Raw genomic sequence first — 22,162 nt, 5'->3', positions numbered from 1 at the left:
TAATATTAAACTATTTACAAAAAATACATGTATCTTGTGCTGATTTGTGTTCTGAATATTTAAATATGATATGATATGTGTTAAAATATTCCTTCAGGTCACACACATAGAATCTTTTGCTGAATATTTGTTGGCAACACTTTCTTAATATCCTTTAAAAAATTATAGATAGATAGATGTAACATAAACATAGAAAAAAAATATATATATAAGTAACATACGTGACTTCTCTAAAAGAAAAAACAGTTCAATTTCAGTGAGTTTGCACAATACCAGAACCCTGCAAATAGCTCATATAGATGGTTCCTGTGTTTCTGCAGACAGGCCATATCTTATGATGCTAAAACAGCCAAGTCCATAGTAGTTGTATTTTCAGTGTTAATTACAGGTTTCTGACATTCAGTGTGCTGTCTCGACATATTGCTGCATCACCCTGGCCTGTAATGCCACTTTAAGCTGAAGCTTACTCATCCCTTAATCAATAATCTCTCTTCCCCAAATGGTTTCATATGGCTTTCCAAGCAGTACAGTCATTCCTCGGATGAGAGCCAACGACTATTTGTGATGCATACGATAACAAAGTTATTCCTCGATCCTCTGTTCAGATGTGACGCCACACCTTGGGCCTTAGTGATGCTGAGGCTGTGGGTACCACTTTAAAGAGGCGGATGCAGACCACGCCCTTCCTCGGATTACAGATAGGAGGCGCTGTGGCGACCAAAGGAGGGCGATCAAGCAGCAGCTTTACCTCACTGCCCTTCCAGCAGCATCTCACCTTCAACCGGCCAGACGCACACCCACCGCCGCCCCTGCACAGGAAAAGACGAAACAACACAAAAAGAACCGACAAGCGAGAAACAAACCAGCAGGGGCAATCGATTCGCTTCAGAGCTCATTGTTTTAATGATGTAGGGGGTTGTTTTGCGCCTTGACATCCAATTTAGCTTGGCCGCCTCACTGCGACACGAAAACACCGTCCAGCTGCGCATAAATATATTATCGTCTCTCTGAGCCGGTAAGGGTAAGAAACAGGCCGACCTATCCGCCATCCTCAGAGCCGCCTCGATATAAAAGGACCGGATCCTGCGCGCATCACTCCCGCTTACTCAGACGCACAGATCAGGCCCAAGATCTAATCGCCTCCAGCGTCAGCAGCATCTTTCCTCTCAGCAGAAAGCAGCATCCTCCACCTTGAATCTGCGCAATGGCCGATGCCCCAGCGGAATGCAACATAAAAGTGCTGTGTCGCTTTCGTCCTCTAAATCAGTCGGAGATTTTACGTGGGGACCAGTTCCTACCCAAATTCCAAGGAGATGACACCGTCGTCGTCGGGGTGAGTAAAAAGGAGCCGCTTTGTTGTGCAGGAAGGCCCTCCATCAATAAATCATCAGCCCGGCCCATCTGTTTGGGTTGTAGACCAGCAGGAAAACACAATATTCAGGGGAGAAACGGGGGCACTCCCCCTCCCCCCCTTTTTTTTACCCTTAAATTATCCTTTCACCTAGCATAACAAGCACACATGGCTTTTATGTTGTTAATATTGATAAAATGCGCACTCTGGCCTTCTACATCAGCTGACTGAGGACTGCACCGTGCAGCTTATGAATGACACACATCAGGCCCATCATCATGCTTTCTTTAGTTTACCATCATTAAACATTTTATGGCACATTTATAAAGAGACATATATGGTTACATAACATGTTCCAAACTGTATATGACATACACATTTAAGTTATTTTCTTATATAGGCCTGCATAACAAATTTCCCACGCGTGGGACTAATAAAGGTTATCTTATCTTATCTTATCTTATGAGAGATATAAGAACCTTTAATTTATAAACTGTTACCTGTATATAAATGAAGGTAAATAAATGTAAAGTATTGCCCAGGATCATCTTTGCTTTTCATTTTATTTATTGATTTAAAATGTTTCTATTCTTATTTTTATAATTTTTTTTTGCTGTGCCGAAGTAGAAAACGTGGCCTGTTTATATGCAAAACACAAGACTGAATTCATTTCTGTTGTGTTTATTACTCAGCAGATGCTCGAAGCAGTAGATGTTTCAGCTTTGAAGACAGATGAAGGGTTGTTGGGTGGAACCAAACCTAAACAAGCCGCATGTGTCTCATTTACTGCTTTTAGATTTTTTATTGAGGTTAAACAAACAAAAATTATGTCCTAAAATTATTTTTTATAGCCAACAATGTCATCTTATTACAGTGCCTGCAATAACACTGCTTGAATGTCTAATGAAAATCACATAGTTTAAAGAAACCTCTGGAAACTAGAAGGTTAATGCACCATTAACTGTCTGCTATATTCAGTATACGAGACGCTGACTTCAAAGAAATATTTGTGCTTTTTCAATGTATTTATGTAGTTTTAGTGTTTTAATTAAAGTAGAAATAACGTATCTAATATGCAGACGGAGGAATCATGTTGAAATCTTGTCTACCAGTAATGGAAATATCTCATCCTGACCTTCCTCTCTCCCCTCAGCATGATGCTGTACAGTAGAGCCAGAAACTGATACCTCTAATTGCCCATAGAGATGATCAATAATCATTCAGTGAGCTCAGGCATCTCTGACTGACCTGCTTTATCTCCTTTCTGGCTCCACCTTTTTTGTGCCTCCCATTCTGGCTTTATCAACTATCTCATCCCGCTTTGGTGTTTTTCTCTCAGTCTTTTGTCGTTACTGTCTCACTGCTCATCTCCATCTGTCCTCCCATCCATTTTTATGCCTCTTTGTGTGCCTCCTTCATCCCTCCCAGCCTCCCTCTTCCTTGGACTGAATTGTCTCTCTGTTAAATCATGCTGGCGTGGGGGTGGTCTGCAGATGAGTCAATTTGTTAATGACATTTTCTACGGCTCATGTTCTGGCAGCATCATTCTGCGTTGCTTTGTGGACTCTGCCTCAGATGGGATGGTGACATTCAGGGTTTTATTAGCCTGGTTTCTGCAGCCGTGCCTGTCTGGGCTGAGTCACTCGTCAGTGTCTCACACAGTGACTCTGGATTTTAGGAGGAACCGATCTATCATGAGGACACCGTTTGAAAAATACAAAATACAGACACAATTTTAGACTTATATAAGCAGGATATGAGCTTCATTTGGATGATTTTATTCCCTTGTTTTTTTGTATTGTGTGCACGCTTTAGTGCCCACTAGCTACCTGTTCATCATTAGATTTTATGCTTGCATTTATTTAATACCTTTATAATAGGCATTAGATATGCTCCTGTTTTCTGTTTCAGAGTGTGATGAATCTCTGTTACTGGGCAGCAAATTCTGAGCATTTATCACTTTCAGCAATTTAACTGGAATTATTAAGCTAGAGTTTTGAGGCTGGAGGCGAAACAGCTAGCCTTGGTCTGTTCAAACATTAAACTGTCAACTGTAATCGTCAGCTGTTAAGAAATTTGCTGTGCCCAACCAAGAATTAATTTAGTACTTAACCCACTTAGAAGTTTTCATATTTACATTTTAGTTTTCATATTTAGTACAATATACAGCATGATGCTGGAAATGAAGCATTTCAGTACACCCAGCCAGTAATATGAAGATGCTACATCAAGGATGAAATATGTCTCTGACTATTTTACTCTGTGGTATAAAACATCCACCAAGAGGCATTTTTACACAACTGCATTTCAGACTCTGTTTCATCTTTGATTTACACACATGCACCTACAGGACCTGATCGGCCAATGGAAACCCGGGCCGTGAAGCTCCTGGCACACAGTTTTTGTGCTGATGTTAATGTCAGAGGAAGTTTGGTGACTGTAGTTACTGAGTCAGCAGAGTGTTGGAGACTTTTAAGCACTATGCACCTCAGCACTCGGTGACTCTGTTCTCTAATTTGTATGTGAATGATTTAGAACATTCCTTCACAGACGTGGCCCAGTAAGAGTATGGATAATGTCATGGAAAAAGCAACTCTTATTAAACTTTTTATGTTTTAATGCACCATCATTCTTCCTTAATGCTTGGTCGGGAACAAAGGATACGTTCATTTGAACCATTAGTTGTACTTAGGATTTTATGACCTGTTTGTTCTTGTTCCTTGTCTACGCAGGGAAAGTCCTATGTGTTTGATCGGGTGTTTCCAACCAACACCACCCAGGAGCAAGTCTACAACACCTGTGCCAAGCAGATTGTGAAAGGTATGGATGAGCTGCTAAATAGATTAGAATTCTTCAAATTAATGAATGCATGTTGCGTAACTTCATTTTCTTGTTTTTTCTTCCTTATAGATGTGCTGTATGGATACAATGGCACTATCTTTGCATATGGGCAAACCTCCTCCGGGAAGACTCACACTATGGAGGTAAATTTTCTTTTAACGTTCATTTTTTGGAGTGTTGGGCTATTATGCTGATTCTTTGTGGTATACCCATTTTTCCTCTTATGGATGGTGATTTACCAGAGAATTTATGGAAATTTAAAGGCATTATTATAATGAAGAAAATATATCAAACTAGATTTTACTGTTTGGCTGTGTCTCACATGTAATTACATGCACAATTTCCTGTTGCAGGGCAAGCTGCACGACCCTCACCAGATGGGTATCATTCCTCGCATCGCCGAGGACATTTTCAATCACATCTTTGCCATGGATGAAAACCTCGAATTCCACATCAAGGTGTCACATTTGTTACATGCGTTGATGTCTTATCTTGTATTATGTTTATGTTTTTGTTTCATTGTGTTGAGCTTTGTTTGGACATACCTTCTTTTAAAAAGTAATTTTCTGCTTCAGACAGTAATTCGCTTAAAGGTTTTTTTTTCCATATGAGGAAACTTTTTTTTCTTCTCCAACAGGTTTCCTACTTTGAGATCTATATGGATAAAATCCGTGATCTCCTGGACGGTTAGTATTTGAATAAATAACTCACATCAGTTTATTTTGATTTACCACTGGGATTAACCAGTGCAGCATTTTTCGTTTGCTCTAAAATATCCTCCAAAAAAGTCATTGATTTTCCTTTATTTACTTTTTAGTGACAAAAACCAACCTGTCTGTTCATGAGGATAAGAACAGGGTGCCATATGTGAAGGTAGGTGTCCTACCTGAATATCTGTTTATGGGCTGCATCAGGTAAATGATAATATGCTTGTCTCCTCTCCTCTCCTCTCCTCTCCTCTCCTCTCCTCTCCTCTCCTCTCCTCTCCTCTCCTCAGGGATGCACTGAGCGCTTCGTTTCAAGCCCTGATGAAGTTATGGATGTGATCGATGAGGGCAAAAATAACCGCCACGTTGCTGTGACTAGTGAGTCTTTATCTTTGCGTTACAAGATGCATATGAGTAGTACAGTCCTGTCTGATGTTTTCCTCCCATAATTTTTATATATAATACTGTAACAAAAAGACAAATCTAAATGTTTACTCTGTAACATTTCTGATTTCTTACTGCTCCGTACCAGAATACCAGTTCTAGTTTCTCACTGTTGCTAATATTAGCGCTCAGGACTTGTTAGTGATGCATGAGATGGCAGCTGAGTTCATGTGGCCTGTTAATGTGTTATGTAATCAGCATGTTATTGTGCATTATCACAAAAAGCCTCACTCATTTTCGCAGAAATGAGGTTCTGTTATATGCATTTCATAATGTGATGCAATTGTGAGAAATGAAGTGGTTTGTATGACAATAACAAAGCAGGAAAGCAAAATTTTATTTGAATAAAGTCATAACAAGCATCAGGAGCTGCTGCACTTTGCTCCTGCAGTAAATGTAATAGGTGTGCTTTGATTAATGCTTTTAAACCTCCAAAACACCGGGAGCATAACTTGACCTTTTCTGTAATTCTAGTACTTTGTATCGATCTGAGTGCTGCTGACTCACACCTGTGTTGTCGGGTAATAAAAATGTAAGCAATTGATGTGTCCAACATACAGAGTTTACAGGTCAAGCTGATTACTTGGTCTCATGGTGTAAAACCTCACTGCAGTATATAATAAAAATAGCTAAAAATAACAGCTGAGCTTACTGCCATTAAGCCCTGGGATTTATTACATTAAAATTTCTGCAGAATTGTAAGTATGTCTTAAATATTTAGCCAGATAGATTTGAACTTTTCTGCAGTTTTACTGAGCAAGTTTAAAATTTATTCTGGTCAGTGAGACAGATTTTATAGCAGCAGAGATATTTAAAAAATAATAAAGAAACCCTGCTGATAAATATCCCTCCAAAAAATAACAACAGTGTGTGTGTGTGTGCACGCGCGCACATGTGTGTGTGTGTGTGTGTGTGTGTGTGTGTGTGTGTGTGTGTGTGCGTGCTGCTTTTCTGTGGGTCATGTGCTGACTCAGCCCTGAACTCCATTGCAGACAAAAAAAAAGAATGAGGTCAGATCTGCTTTGGGATTCTGTGTCAAACAAAAAACATCAGCACAGCTTCACACTTATAAATCTCAGCCTGCACAGACCTCCGCCATTCAGAGTTAGTGCCTTTTGTGCCTCAGTGTGTGTGTGTGTGTGTGTGTGTTAGTACACACAAAGTCGTTCTGTGAAATCTTTTGAAAATGGGCTTTTCTGCAAAGTGATTGAAATGGATCTTTAAGTTACCGCCTACTGCAGATTGTCTGTAGTTCAGAAACAAAGCAGTACATGTGTATGTTGATCCATTAGTTTGCTGTAAATGTAAATCTGGGAGACAGCGTGGACTAAAAAAGCAGCCATCTTGTCCTGTTAAAATGGAATACTTAAAGTTTAGAAGTGATCATTTCCAACTTTTCAGGAGAACATTTGCCAACATTTTTCCAATCTTAGTGCTTCTTTTTAAAACACAGAATATCAGTTAAATCATTATACTTGTAACCAATATTATCAAGTTAACTGAGCTGTATTCTGGTCAAAAACTCTTTATCTAGTGATGTGGAAGAATACAAATTCGTTCACATTTTAATCTGCTGTTCTGTGTTTTTTTAATGGCTTGTAATTCATTTTAACATTCCTCCTTCCTAGTGTGTGCCTTTAATTAACTGCAGTTAGCCTTCTTGTAAATAGTAATTTGATGATCTCAGCATGTAGGTAGTGTGGCAAGAATACGAATATAGGTCAGAGTAAAAAGTCCCATTCAGCATAAAATAAATTAAATATGCCATGTGATAAAACAAATGAGAAAAAGGGTAAAAAAAAACAGACTTTCTATCATCTAAGTCTTGAAACTGAAGACAAAGGGCCAAAATTCCTGTAAAAACAGTAAATAAGAGGTCTGTGTATGCAGTTATCACAGATTGCAAACATGGTAAAATATTCCAGAAATTTAATTCACTCATTTTCAATGTTAATACAGAGGTAAGCATCTTGGGCCACTTTATAGAGCCCTGAGACTTCAGATACGGTGTGTCAAGTTCTCCAAAGCTTTCCAAAGCTTCTGGAAAGTCGATAAAGCTGAAGGCTGTTTGTTGGGGGGATAATGTAGTAAACGGACTTAAAAACCTCCATGAAAAAACAAATCAATAGTCTGATGCAGAACAAAAAGTTGTGCTGCCCTGCTCTATAAGCCTTTTCTCATCCTTTGTTTCAAAATGCAAAGTCTCTCCATTCAAACAGTTTAAACCATTTTAAGCTGCCAATATAAAAACAGGGAGTACATGTCAAAAATCTAGTTTCTTGTTTTTTCCATAGTGTCGGCGGCTTCAGTCATCCATCCATTGAGCTGATCTGTGAGCAGTCTCTTAGCAAACAGGCTAATAAAACACTGTCTGACCTGACACACACAATTCCCACTGACCTGCAGCTTGGATGGAGACAGCAGTGGACAGGATGTGATATAGCCTGTGATGCTGAGCAGCACGGTGTTGTCTGCTTCCTGTCGATGGCTGCTGACTCACTGTGCTGCAGAACGGTGTGCTGATAACAGTTTGATGGGCCGACACTCGGCACCGCACTGAGCTCATGCCCTCAGATATCATCTGCAGAGAAACCTGAACTCTGTCTGAGAGAAGCTTTTAGATCAATGCTGTTTGATGCCTGTTCTCTGTGAAATGCTGACACCACTGTCCTGCAGTGATGGCTGGTCTGGTTGACAAAATGTGAAAGATTTAAGATCCACCCCTGAATTACTCTTTATTGATTAGTTATTTAAAAATAAAAAAAAAGGAGAGCCCTAGAGAATGAAATGCCTGAAGCGAAGTCAGCCTGAGAAGACAATATACAAGTTTAGTAAACAGTATACAAAATTACCAGAACTTTTTAGCCCATTGTTTGTAAATTCGGGCCATATTAGTTATCACCAACAAATTCTTGACTCAGCAGTCAGTGATGAGCTTGGGTTGTGGGTAATGCTCGGTTTTGACAAGGTAGTTTTTAAATAACTGTTCATTTTGTTGGTCGTTAAAGCATGATTAGGACTGAAGTGTAATAGTCTTCCATCAGTAGAAAGGATGATTCACAGTATTGTAGTTATTAAATAGATAGAAAATCAATTCTAGGACATTTGTTTATTCCATTTTCTGCATTTCTACTTAATAGACTCAGTTAGTTGTAGTTAGTTTAGTTTGGTTAACTGTTGATTCTCAGCTGGTCGTAGTTGTGAGTGTGAATGGTTGGCTGTCTCTCTGTGTTAGGCTCTAACCCTCCTGTGACTCCGAATTGGATAAGCGGAAGAAAATGGATGTTTCTCTGAATGTTGTGTTGTTGTTTGTGTAGACATGAATGAGCACAGCTCTCGGAGCCACAGCATCTTCCTGATCAACATCAAGCAGGAGCACGTGGAGACGGAGCAGAAGCTGTGTGGAAAACTGTACCTGGTGGATCTGGCTGGCAGTGAGAAGGTATGAAAGACTCAGTGTAAATGCAGCTGCTTGTAATGAATAATGTGTAATTATTTTACATTATTCTTTGTTTACATCGCAGTTTTAGTTAATGAGTAAGGCTGTTTTTCCATCACATTCTCCAGCTGCTGTTCTTTGATTTCATTCGCTCCGTTTTTCTTTAATCCAGGTCAGTAAGACCGGAGCTGCAGGTGCCGTCCTGGATGAGGCTAAAAACATCAACAAGTCTCTCTCGGCTCTCGGAAATGTCATCTCTGCCTTGGCTGAGGGCACGGTGAGCTATTTTCACTCTTTTCAGTATCTCCATGGACGGTGTGCCTCAAAAATAACAGTTTGTGATTTACTGTAAAGGATTTGTATTTTTAAGATGGTCTCCTCCTCCTTTGACTTTGATGTTAAACATTTTTAGGAACATAGAGAAACGGTTTATACTTCCGGCTTCGATTTATATTTAAGGAGTCAATTAAACTGGAATTTAAATACAGAGAAGAATAATTAGGTTTTCCACCAGTGAACCTTATTTTTATTCTAGAATTTAGTGACTTTAAATAAACTGAAACATGTTTAATTCACTCTCTACATTATAAAGTGTTTGGTTTACCTCATTTCTAACACACATGGACACCAACTGTCTGCCTGTTGACCTGCTCAGTGCCCACACTCATGATTTTTCTCTTTCATTCCTGCCAGCTCAACAGATTTGGCCATGAAATGCCAAAACTATGCCTGCTAATTTTCAGAGTAGTTGGATATGGCACAACCAATCTGCCACTTTAAAAAGCGGTTCCGGTCCTGGTTAAGAATCCAAGCTGCAAAGGCTGAGAGGCAATGTTTGCTGAATTTATGCTGATGAATTTTTGCACGATTAAAATTAAATCAAGAAGCAATGAAGGATTGTTCTGGCAGTTCTTTTGCTTTATGTTGCTCGGTTTTCTCTTGATGTTTTTCTCTTTTCTTCTAATCACCCTCTCTCATCATCCCTACTCTGTCCTGTAGAAAACTCACGTGCCGTACCGTGACAGCAAAATGACCCGCATCCTGCAGGACTCCCTCGGCGGTAACTGTCGCACCACCATGTTCATCTGCTGCTCTCCCTCCAGCTACAACGATGCTGAGACCAAGTCAACTCTGATGTTTGGACAACGGTAGATGCATGTGTGGATTTAAATCACACGTCATGTTAGATATTTATTTCTAAACCAGTAAAATATGTTTTGCTTCTTCACATGCAGACATATTTTTTAGCATGAAGTAGTGTAGTTATACAGTGTTAACCCTTTAAAAGCAGCATGGAAAACATGATGTCAGCAACATGTTGCCACCTTAACCTACTTGATATGATATTCATGCTTGACTTTAAATGTAAATTTACAGATGACAGTTAAATAGTCCAATCTCAGGTTCAGCCAGTAGTAGAGGGACAGATAAAATAACAGGTAAATATGATAATTTAGCTCCTAAAATAGCAGGTAAACTAGGAAATGTGTTTATACTGTGTTTATGTGTTGTCACATTTTTCAGCAGGGAAGATTATCCTTTAAAATCAGGGCAACAAACTATTTTGGGCATGACCTAAAAAACCAATACAGCCTCAGATACCTACTGATGTGGCTCTTGTACGTTTGTTTTTATTCCACAAAGCCAAGGAAGGATCTGAAGACCAAATTATTACCTGATATTTAAAAAAATGTGCAGCATTATTTGCTTTTTGTGACTGTTAAATTTCATGTTACCTTGGAGTCATATTACAACTGTAAAGCTGAGTTTTTGGACTCAGTAGGACTGTTGAACATAACATAATCAGCCCTTTCTCTCTCACAGTGCCAAGACCATCAGGAACACCGCCTCAATCAACCTGGAGCTGACAGCAGAGCAGTGGAAGAGGAAGTATGAGAAGGAGAAGGAGAAGAACAAGACCCTGAAGGAGACCATTCAGAAGCTGGAGTCGGAGCTCAACCGCTGGAGAAACGGTCAGAACAAATATTGGTGTTGGTGGGTGGCGATGTCTGTGTGTGGGGAGGGGACTTCAAGGCTGCGTACCTCCAACTCTTCTGTGCTGACATTACAAACTAAAGTGCAACATTGTAATGTGTCTTCTTTGCTCACTTTTTCCTACCCTTTAGGAGAAGATGTGCCCGAGACTGAGAGGACTACATCGGAAATAGTGACCCGTATCGAGTCTGTGGAGGAGCGTCCCATTTTGGACAATGACACCTCCTCCATTGTGGTTCGCATTTCTGAGGAGGAGCGGCAGAAGTATGAGGAGGAGATCCGCAAGCTGTATAAGCAGCTGGATGATAAGGTTCTTGCATACATTCCTCACACAGTGCCTGCAGTGTGTTGCTCTTAGCTGTTTTGCATGGTAAAAACAATGGTGTACATTTTATAATTGAAACAAAATGTTTTCAGGGTGCTGTTCACTTCCATTTAATGTGTAATTATGGATTTATAGATTGGAGACATCCAAGTGACTGAGTATGGAGTTTTTGTGTTTATGATACCATCATGTGTGTGCAGGATGATGAGATCAACCTTCAGTGCCAGCTGGTGGAGAAACTGAAGCAGCAGATGCTGGACCAGGATGAGGTGAGATCACACAAACTCAGTCACACAAACATATCCACACTGTATGAGCGCGCATGCTGTGAGTGTGAGGATACTTGTTAATTCTAAAATTTAAGCTTTAAGCAGTTGTTTCCCATTCTTTTTATTACCTCCCATTCTTCAGCTTCTGGCCTCATCCAGGGGTGACGGGGACAAAGTCCAGGCTGAACTCGGCAGGCTGCAGGTGGAGAGCGACTGCGCCAAGGCTGAGGTGAAGGAGGTGCTGCAAGCTCTGGAGGAACTGGCCATCAACTATGACCAGAAGAGCCAGGAAGTGGAGGAGAAAGGCCTGCAAAACCAGCTGCTGGCTGAGCAACTGTCCCAGAAAATGGTAAATTTTTGGGGTGTGACAGATTTACTGAGACAAACAGAACAGAATCTGAATTCAGAGACAGGAGGTGGACCAGAAGGATCCGCTTGCTTCCTCGTTGCACTGCAGAGACAAGCACCTGTTGTAGCAGCACCGTGAGTGGAAAACACTGCAGGAGTTTTATAGGAGTCGAAAAATTGTTTGATTTTATGCCTGAGTTACGAGTATTGTTAGGTCTATAAGATTTTGAACAGTGAAATAATTTTTGTAATTTTTCTCTGTACATCACCATAGTAGATGTAAAATCAAATAACCTAGTTGGCATTAAAGTGCAGACTTTCAACTTCAGTGCCAAGGGTTTAAAAAATCTAACAGTACCCCCTTTTCAAAGCCTATTCAATTTTTTTGATGAAATATATGGCGCTGATTCCAAGTGTTGAAATACATTTTATAGCTTTTCACTGGAACTGTCAATACGAGGTCCCAGAGCTTTCAGTGCAAGTAAAGAAGGCCATAATTAGGCTAAAAACCCATAAATTAACCATCAGTTAAAGTATGAAGGAGAGAAACAAGCTTGTGATTCAGGCCACATCACATTCTCTCTGAGGCCAATGCTATGACTGCCAGTGGAACCGGGTCACTAGTGTTTATTGATCATGTGACTGCTGATAGATGTAGCAGAATGAATCCAAAAGTGTACAGGCCTATACTCTCTGGAGATTGGACAGCCTTTCACAATACAAATGGGTAAAGACCTGACAGAGCATCTCAAGGGAGGAAACACAGCATTTGTGATTGGCTGGAAATGATTTTCATCCAATTATTAAAAACAATGCTTTGGTTTAAAATGATTTTAGTTTGTCCAATTACTTCTGAGCCTCTGAAAGTGGGGGACTCTATAAAAATGGATGTAATTCCTAAAAAGTAAATGCAATGCTTTTGTTTAACTAGGTAAATTTAAGCTGAAAGCCTGCACTTCAATCACATCCTGATAATAATAACATTGTGTCATTGTCCAAGTATTTATGGACCTTATGTATCTCACACAAACGGTAGGCAGCACCACAGCAATACGATACGTTTAGAGCTCTGTGGTCTTGAGTATGACTCATTAGTATTCCTCTCATACACTAAATCTTAATCTTAATCTTGACTTTCTCCCAAAGTTTTTCAGCCAGTCTGCAGATTTTTCATTTGTGTATTTTTAATGAAGGTCCAGATGCAGTTAAAATGTTTTCTGACAAAGGCTTTAGTTCTCCTTAGGTGCTCACCTTCTTTTATTTTACAGGCCAGTCTGATGGAGCTGGAGGCAGAGCTGTCTCGTATGCAGGAGGTGAGCGGTCAGCAGCGCAAACGCATAGCTGAGGTCCTCAACGGGCTGATGAGGGACCTCAGCGAGTTCAGCTCCATCGTGGGTAATGGGGAGATAAAGCTGGTGAGCACGATCACAGAAGTTTCATTTAGAGTATCAAGCACCGATGGAGAAATTCTTGTTAACAAAAAGAAAACAAAATATTGTTTTCATTTTCACCCTTAGCCAGTGGAGATCAGTGGTGCAATCGAGGAGGAGTTCACTGTGGCCCGCCTCTACATCAGCAAGATCAAGTCGGAGGTGAAGAGCATGGTGAAGCGTTGCCGTCAGCTGGAGAACATGCAGCTGGAGTGCCACCGCAAGATGGAAGAGACCGGAAGGGAGCTCTCCTCCTGCCAGCTCCTTATCTCTCAAGTAGGAGACAGGATATGATGGGGCATCACAAAATAGAGTGAAATTGATGAGTTATGAGAACATATGTGGGCGCGAGATAAAAAGAAACAGACAGAATGTAGAAAATAATATATCTAAGATATTTCTTCTTGTTAGCAGAGATTGAGTTATTATGTCTCTGATGTCCTGGGGTGGGGCGACACTTGTCTTTTCACAGCATGAGGCAAAGATCCGCTCGCTGACAGAGTACATGCAGAGTGTGGAGCAGAAGAAGAGACAGCTGGAGGAGAGCCACGACTCCCTGAGCGAGGAGCTGGCCAAGCTGCAAGACCAGGGTAACACAAACACACACAGACATACACACACAGAAAATCATGGTGTAAAAATATTAATATGTGACTAAAACCTTCCCTGAATTTGTTCATACTGGTTGAATTTGTTATTCTATGCTTCTATCAGATAACTCCCTGCTTGAGGAGAAGGATGGAGAGAAGGGTGAGACTGAGGATGGAAATGTGAAGGTAAGGAGCCTCCCTAGAAAAGAATTTAATGTAGACCACTGAGTACATTTCTGCCATTGGATCCTGTACACATTCAAAGTGCGTATTATTCCAGTCTGACCTGGTATTTTGCGGCGTTTAGCGGGCTCTATTATGGTGACCGCGTGCACTGTGCTTAACAGAGACTTTTTGCTCATTTTCCATTTTTAATGCAAAGGTGATTTTAATGCAAAGGTGATTGAAGTAAATATTGCACTCTCAGAACAGAGCTGTTACTTTTTGTCCTTAAGTAGACACATGAACATATTTAGTTAAGGGCAATGATGTCCTAATTGAAGACAGCAGCACAATAACGACAATTTAACACATATTTTGTTGGTCAGTGGTCTCATTTCTTTCTGTATTTTTTTTTTTTACCATATTTAGGGCACAGTTTCACACAGCATGTGTGAATGACACAAACAGTGTGTGCAGGATTTTAACACATTCTTTATGAAAGTGTGAGATTTTATAGGTCAGCATCTTTAAAGAGGCGCTCTTCCTTTTTTGTTTTTCCTTTTCCAGAAAGCTCTTCGTCATCAGGGAGAGTCCCACCGTGGTCTCCACCACAAGCAGCTGGCCCGCCTGCGGGATGAGATCAATGAGAAGCAGAGGATTATTGATGATCTCACTGAGTCTGTAGTCATCTTTATTTGTTTTACATACATGTTTTTCATTTCTTATTCCTTACATGCTAACACTGTTAAAGATGACAGTATATTAAAAATACACAGAAATTTGCTGTTATATGTAAAACAATTCAGTTTGGTGTGTATTGATGAAGTATTTTAATGCTGTTTCTCTTGCTGTCTTTGAACATGTGTCTTTTTTTTTCTTGTTTGTGTTTTTACACCTCATGCTTGCAGTCGTAACTCCAAGCTGGAACTGGAGCTGGCTCAGGTCCGCGCTGACTTCGAACGCCTGAAGAGCCAGGATAGTACCAAGAGCGAACGCCTGGAGGAGCTCTCGTAAGTGTTCAGGGGTCATTTTGTTCTCAGATTTCAATAGAGGGCGCTCAAAACGATACATTAATATGATATGAGATGGTAAAGATAAGACATATTCTTATCTTAGCTTCTGGTTTTTCTGTCAGATTCCTGCACGAGCGCCATGAGCAGACCAAACAGGACTTGAAGGGTCTGGAGGAGACTGTCGTGAGTAAAACAGACTGTCACTACCTCTCTGCCTCATACTTCACATCATCCAGAGATGTCTACCTATCTAACCTCCTCTCCATCTGTCTGTCATCCAGGCCCGCGAACTCCAGACCCTCCACAACCTGCGCAAGCTGTTCGTTCAAGACCTCACGTCGCGAGTTAAAAAAGTAAGGCATCGACCATAAATGAAAGGAATTCTTTTTTTAAAATCACACTAAGAGGGTTTTAAGGGGTCTGTGACCTTAATATTGCCTGCTAAACCTGAGTAGGAAAAACAATAGCATCCTTAATCCCTCTAATCCTCTTCAATATTTGATATGTTGTATGAAGAAATGTCCTTTCTGGGTAAAACTAGACACAGTCATTTAGTCAAACAGTCCATCATGGGTGTCGCCATACGGAATGAATAACTGTTCATGTTTTTGGTCTAAAGTTTGTACTGATTAAAAAAAATTTCTTAAGCTTTTAAAAAAGCAGAACAGCTGGGACAAAAGGCCTGCAGAGAGCTGAGATCAGAGAGCTTCAAACCCAATTTTAAGCTCTTCTTTTAGTAGTAGAGTAACTAAAATTTGGATGAAAAAACTTCTGTCAGCCTTGCCTTAAGCCCTGCAGGTATTACAGTCATTTGGGACAAAATAAAATCTTTGTCTCCTTTTTGTGTTTTCCTCTGCAGAGTTCCGAAATGGAACCTGATGATAGCGGGGGGTCTTGCACCCAGAAGCAGAAGATTTCCTTTCTTGAGAATAACTTGGACCAGCTTACAAAGGTTCACAAACAGGTGAGTGACTCAGAAATGAGAGCAGTTATAAGTTTTACTGATTCAAACATGTGCTGCAGACGGGCTTGGATTAGATCTCAGTTGCGGTTGTGGTGGTTTGTTTCTTAGCCACAAAGCAGTTTTGGAGGATAATTAAAATGCTGCACAAGCTGCACATTCTTGTACACAGACTTAATGCATATAGCATAGAATGCGATTTTGAATACACAGAACTGTATTATGTCCAAAAGGCACAGTTTGTGAATGAATTAATCAGGCTGAAAATTCTGTCCAGCTGGTTCGTGACAATGCAGATCTGCGCTGTGAGCTTCCAAAGCTGGAGAAACGTCTTCGGTCTACTGCTGAGAGAGTTAAGGCCCTGGAGACTGCACTGAGGGATGCCAAAGAGGGTGCCATGATGGACCGCCGTCGCTACCAGCAGGAGGTTGACCGCATCAAAGATGCGATGAGGGCAAAGAATGCCTTGAGGCGCCCTCATGCAGCACAGATCGGTACTGCACCACCTGATGCTTAATTCTGCAGCCCAGTGACCCAGTTTCCTTGCGGCTGTACCCTGTCTTACATCGCTTTTTCATCCTGACAGCTAAGCCGGTGAGACCAAAACAGCTGACCGTTTGCTCTCCCACCAACCCGTTCTACGCCTACATCCGTGCTACTGAACACGCCAACACCTACAGCAATGCCCTCTTCCAGAGTAACGTGACACCACAGCAGTCCACCAGTGTCAGCTGCAATCCCAACTCTGTCCAGAGCAACACGTGAGTTTAAATCCTTTTCTTCATCTTTTCCAGGCAGATGGTAGATAGTAAACACAAGTTATTATGATTGATTTTTAAGGTCGCTGAGCTTCTGCATTGATCCTAAAAATGAAGCATCCTGTTGTGTTCAGGTTTGCTGCTGAATGTGAGGCCAAATGTATAACTGTGCATGTCTATGGTTTCTTCCGTGGGGTTTTCCACAGAGTTTCCACAGCACTGGGCTACAGAGCAGGAAGATATAATGGGGACATACTGGAATCCTACCCACTCAACATTGACAACGGTAAGTACAATCTAAATGTGTGTGTGTTTGCATGCACCTACTATGGCACTTCTGGTAGTTGTGCTTTAACAAGATACAAATATTGTCAGTAGCTCAGTTTTTCTTATTTTTAATGCTACTGCAAACAAACTGATAAAACTATGTCTTGTTTCCAACAGGTAACAGCATCAGTGAAGCCAGAGACATTAATGATAACAGGTGAGGACATCAGTTGCAGTTTCTCTTGTCAGTTTGGATGCTTTACTTAATTTTATTAAATGAAGTGTGCAGTTTGAGTGCGATCCATTTTCTTAACCACTTATCGAGTACAGGATGGCTAGTGTGCATCCCGGCTTTACACAGGGCCAGAATCACAAATTCACTTAATGTGGATTTTTGTGGATTGTTGGAGGAACCAGTTGGAGTGATAAATGGTACATAAGGGTGATATACATTTGGTTATGCAGTGTTGTTTTTGTGTATCTGCGTTAACAGGAGTGACGTTCACTGTGGCAGCGAGGTGGATGATTCAAACAGGCACTACATGATTCAGCAGGAGACTGCTGCAAGTTAATACCTTGGTAACTAAGAAAATCCACTGGATCATAAACACACTTTTAGCCTTATATCTCTGCAGACACTCGCTGACACTTTATTCTCAAACCCCCAACCTTAACAGTCATAACTCAAAGCCTAATCCTCATCAGTATACTGTATTTTTGAGGGATTATCATAAAATAATCCCAGAAAGAGGAGGAAATGTCAGCATATGGCCTCCTTGCTACAACTGCACCTGCTTCCTAACTAGTCCACCACTGTAGACAGTGTAAAACATGAGTGTCGTAGCTGAGAAAATCAGTCTACAAGTTTATGTTACTGTTTGTATAACAGGTTGCAGATGCACAATAGATGCTAATCATATTGATCTAATGTGTTCAAACAAACACAACAAATGTGCTTTAATGGCAAAAATTCCTAAAAGTTAATTCCTAATCATCAGTAGAGCTTTGAATTGACTTCTGTTTCTCTGAACTCTAACTTCCTGTTACTGTCTCTTTGCAGAAGATGACCAAACACTGTACCCGTCCACCGGACCCTCCCCTCCCATTTGCATGCAGCCTGGCCCCCTCAACCCTGCACTGCATCACCGATAATGATGACAACCAAGATCTGTAGCCCTGTAGTCTTCTAATTAGTTGAAGCCCTTTCCTGCTCCAATGGTGAACACTTGCCCTCAGGTTTGGGGTCCGGTCCTTTTCAGTTCAATCAGGATTAAATTCGATATTTTTAATCAAGGAACGCCCCCGGCCAATCAATTTTTCACCACATGCCACTGATGCCGATCACCTCCCGGGGTGGTTGAACTGAAACGGGGCTGACCCCATATCTGATCAGTTAGTACACACATGTTGTAAATAATAGTGCCGTATACTCCAGTAGAGGTTTTTGACCAGCAACTGTTTGTGTGAATGCACAGCCTTCCCCACTCCCTGCACACATCTTCTTAAGGGCATCATATGGATGACATACTGTAGGCAGACATGACCTTTTTCTCTGTCATAAATAAGAGTATAGTATGCAACACCAGCTTGTAACAGAAGACTCACACACTTCGTGCATGTCGCTTTGCGGGTTAGCTTTCCAATCTTTGCCTGTGTCATGAGTCCAGTCGGGGAGCTGGTATGCTGCGAGTCAAGTCTGATCGACTTCGACAGATGTCAGAAAGAGAGAGCTGGTTTCCATTAATCCCGATTGTGGTTTCAGAGCTTTAGGTTATCTTTTGATATCAAAATCTGAGTCCAAGACTTTTTTTTTGGATGTTGTCATTGTGTTTTAAACACGTTATATTGCAAAAATGATACCTGGATCCTTTCTTTTAAGGTAAGAGATGAGTAGAGAAAAAATACGTGAGGGGAAACCCAGCTCAATCAAACCGTCTGTAGTGAGAAATCCTTTTGTAAATGCTTGGATGCAATGAGGTTGGAGTCTTTTGATGCACTTTTTCATTCTGGATATTGATGCCCACGTTCCATTTAATGTGGCCCCTTCCCCGCGTCAAACTTTATGAGTCTTCTAACCAAGCCTTAATATGAATTGACTTCTCATGATCAAACTCACACACATTCTCTGCAAACATTTGTAACTACTACCTCTAGAGCTGCTTATTATATAAACTTATAACTTTATGATAAGATATCATCCTTGCAAATGCAGAATGAGGACGGATCCTAGAGTTTCTACAGAAAGTTGCAACTTTAGAAAACCCCACCTGTAAGTAGATTGAAATGCTCTGATCAGAGCTGTCGTTATCTCTTCCATAAGTTCATTCATTCATGCCCATTTTCCGTCTCCATCTTGTCACAGGATCAGAGCTGGGCTAAAATGGGGACTCGCAAAAATCATTAAGATTAAGATGCCATTTTTGTCTGCTAATTTAAAGTTGTACAGGCCTTGATGGAATTTGGATCTCTAAACGTGATGTGAAAACATATCAACATTTGGCAAATCCATGGATTCTATTTAGTGGTTCATTTTTGTTTCAAAAGTCCAGCGGTTGGGGAGGTTTTGCAGGTGAGTCTCCAGCTGAGCAGCCACCAGTCTGGAGCACTTTGACAGGTTGTGCTGTTATTCTTCTGTGAGAAATCCTGACCAGCCAATCAGGATGGAAGAAAGCAGCGTTGCTTTGGCGTGTAACGGACAAGTGGATGTTTTTGCATGAAGGTGAATCGCTGAATAAAACCAGTAAAAACTTAAATGTTAGTTTGATTTTATGCTTTTAGCAGAATAAAAGGGATTAAAGTGAATCTAGTGTCACACTTTACAGGGTAATTAATCCTACATTTTATTTTAATTTATTTATGTGGGGTTTTTTTTAGTTTTTTTTAAATATAACCAGATTTGTTCCCAATGTAAAATATCCAAAGCAGAAGTGTTCTCGTTTATGCGATCCCTAATCTTTCTCATGTATGTGATCATTCGTGACAGCACCGCTCAGCCTGATGCTTTTACCGGCATTAACAACATCTCAGGGCTTCACATTCCCAATCATAGCTACCATGGTCCAGCCCCATTGTCTTCCTCCTAACCCTAGACTAAAAACTATATGACTGCTGATAAACAATCAGATCTGTTTGTCCTCATCAAAGCTAAGCAAAGGAAGGGGATTAAAAGATAAATCTTACTCTAACATAACAGAATTGTACATACAGCATCTCTTTTCTCACACATTACATCCAAACTGTAATAATCTCCTGGTCAGACCCTACTGTGGACCCTCTATTGGACATCATGTTTTAAGTGTAATAAATCAGAATTTAGAGGGGAGTGTGTACTATATTGTTACCTGCTGTTACACTATCTGATTTGAACATATCTAAATACATGTGCTATATATTGTTAATCCTGTAAGTACAATAGCGTGCAGATGACATAGTAAGATGCAAAAGAAATGCGCACGCTCTCTTTGTTCAGACAAATGTTTGTTTTATTTATTTCTGTATGCCTATAGTGTAGCGTCAACATGAATATGTGAAAAATCACCGGGCAAAAATCTCTGTATATATCGACTCATCACTATGCTGTATTGTATGTGTTGTAGTAAAAAGTTCAATAAACTTGTAGAAAGGAGTGTGTCGCGAGTCATTTGGGTCTGGAAAGCGTCTGAGGCAGTCCCACACTGACAGACGAAAATGGCGCCACCTAGTGGATGGAAACGTATCTTTAAAGGTGATGCATGATTAAGTGAATGAAAAGCAACTTTTTTTTTTCACTGTTCTGTGTGAAAACTGAGATGGGTTGATGTGACTTTGAGTTGTTTGTACAATCTCTGCCCTGAAGGATCCTCTGCCAAAAACAATGATATGAAAATTACGTTTGGAAGTTGGAAAAAAAAAGTGGAGAAGCACTGATATCCTCTCACACCAAAACCATGCTGAGTGGAGTCATGGTAAAGTCAGTATAGATCAGTACGCTATTGTCGTTTAGATGACATTCCCCGCATGAACCCGGGTTCACACATTTGTCAAATTCTGTTGAAGTGATGGAAGCTCACTCTGCAGAGAAACTTCCTTTGTGGACTCCTATAATAAGCTGCTGTTCATCTTTCCCACGAGAAAGGAAGCAGTGATGTAAACAGCAGAGGCATGTGAAGCATCTTCAGACTGTACTGCGGGGTGCGTGAGAGAGAGAGAGATGTCCTTATAATAACACACCTTCAGTTGATTGTGAAGTGACTTTTATCTGCACCAGATAACATAAGATTAAAGTGCACCGAATAAAGTGCACTTTAATCTGGGAAATCCAATGGTAAATAATTACTCAGTGCGCTCTTTACTTCCTTCAGTTTGTGGAATAAAGTTTTTTTTTTATTGTTATTATTATTTGTGATATTTTCCCGCGTCACCGTTTAGTGGGAAAACTGTGGGGGGGACTGCTGCTGTTGGTGTGTGCATGCGTGCTGGGTCCTCTACAACCTCTGACCTAAAGAGGAAATGAATTTTCAAATGACATCACGAAAGGGACTTACCACAGCACGATAATAGTGTGATGAGGGAGAGAGAGAGAAAAGATCGGGATTAGTATTATACACGATCTATAAATCGCCTTGTGAAATAAAAAGATACATTCTTATGTTAATTGAAGGTATTTCATTAAATGCCTTTTTTGCATTTCATTTCTCTTTTTTGACGACTGCTTGTGTGCATGAAAAATAAAAGCAATTCTAAATTTTATTGATTGATTATCCTTATAAGGACTAAAACCATCCACAGCTATTGTGGACAAATGCTTCGCAGAGAACCTTTTTATTCCCGTTTGGTTTCACCCACTCCTCATTCCCAGCTACTCTCTGCGCGTGCCCGCTGCGTGCTCTCGCTCCCCTGTGGATCAGTTGAGACTGAAGCACCAGGAGGACCGTGCGCTGCTGACCCGGTCAACAGGAACCGGCAGGAACCCTCCACACCTCCAGGAGGACACACAGAGACACCGGCAGAGAGACAACTCACAGGTTCAACACCGCAGGCTGGACAAGCTGAGCGACCCCGACCCACAAGGTACAAAGCACCACATTCGTTAAGTTATTTTTTTTCTCTGGTTAATAGCCTGGTTAATATATCCTGTTAGTATTTTAGTTCATCTCAAAATGAAGAAGCAGACAGAATGCCACAATGAAATGAATTGCTTGGACTCTGAAGTTAGCACAGTAGTGGCTAATGGACTTTTCGCCTGATGGTGTCAAGCTGAGTAAAGACTATTTTACCCTTTGG

The 22,162-nt window shown here is 40.7% G+C and overlaps 1 protein-coding gene across 1 annotated transcript; it reads left to right on the top strand.

Moving 5' to 3' along the window:
* The first annotated feature begins 700 nt into the window (after positions 1–700).
* Positions 701–20,525, top strand: kif5aa (kinesin family member 5A, a). The gene is made up of 29 exons (XM_005478314.4): positions 701–1,333; positions 4,084–4,171; positions 4,262–4,335; positions 4,546–4,650; positions 4,830–4,878; positions 5,010–5,065; positions 5,190–5,277; positions 8,661–8,785; positions 8,955–9,059; positions 9,782–9,930; positions 10,607–10,755; positions 10,909–11,087; positions 11,303–11,371; positions 11,514–11,720; positions 12,988–13,134; positions 13,237–13,425; positions 13,622–13,739; positions 13,864–13,925; positions 14,469–14,578; positions 14,810–14,911; positions 15,037–15,097; positions 15,196–15,267; positions 15,774–15,878; positions 16,153–16,369; positions 16,462–16,636; positions 16,840–16,919; positions 17,078–17,117; positions 17,394–17,479; positions 17,961–20,525. Exons 1-28 carry the CDS (start codon positions 1,205–1,207, stop codon positions 17,470–17,472), a joined length of 3,129 nt encoding a protein of 1,042 aa, XP_005478371.1. The 5' UTR covers positions 701–1,204; the 3' UTR covers positions 17,473–17,479; positions 17,961–20,525.
* The last annotated feature ends 1,637 nt before the right edge of the window (positions 20,526–22,162 follow it).

This window comes from Oreochromis niloticus, linkage group LG20 (assembly GCF_001858045.2).
Source record: "Oreochromis niloticus isolate F11D_XX linkage group LG20, O_niloticus_UMD_NMBU, whole genome shotgun sequence".
NCBI classification, from domain to species: domain Eukaryota; kingdom Metazoa; phylum Chordata; class Actinopteri; order Cichliformes; family Cichlidae; genus Oreochromis; species Oreochromis niloticus.
Note: the sequence above shows the minus strand (reverse complement) of the source record. Positions and strands in the feature narration are given on the sequence as shown.

Coding starts and splice junctions, on each gene's coding strand:
- kif5aa (XM_005478314.4), top strand. CDS start 1,205: ATGGCCGATGCCCCAGCGGAATGCAACATAAAAGTGCTGTGTCGCTTT. Junction 4,651..4,829: donor ACCTCGAATTCCACATCAAG/GTGTCACATTTG, acceptor CTTCTCCAACAG/GTTTCCTACTTTGAGATCTA. Junction 15,098..15,195: donor AGGGTCTGGAGGAGACTGTC/GTGAGTAAAACA, acceptor TCTGTCATCCAG/GCCCGCGAACTCCAGACCCT.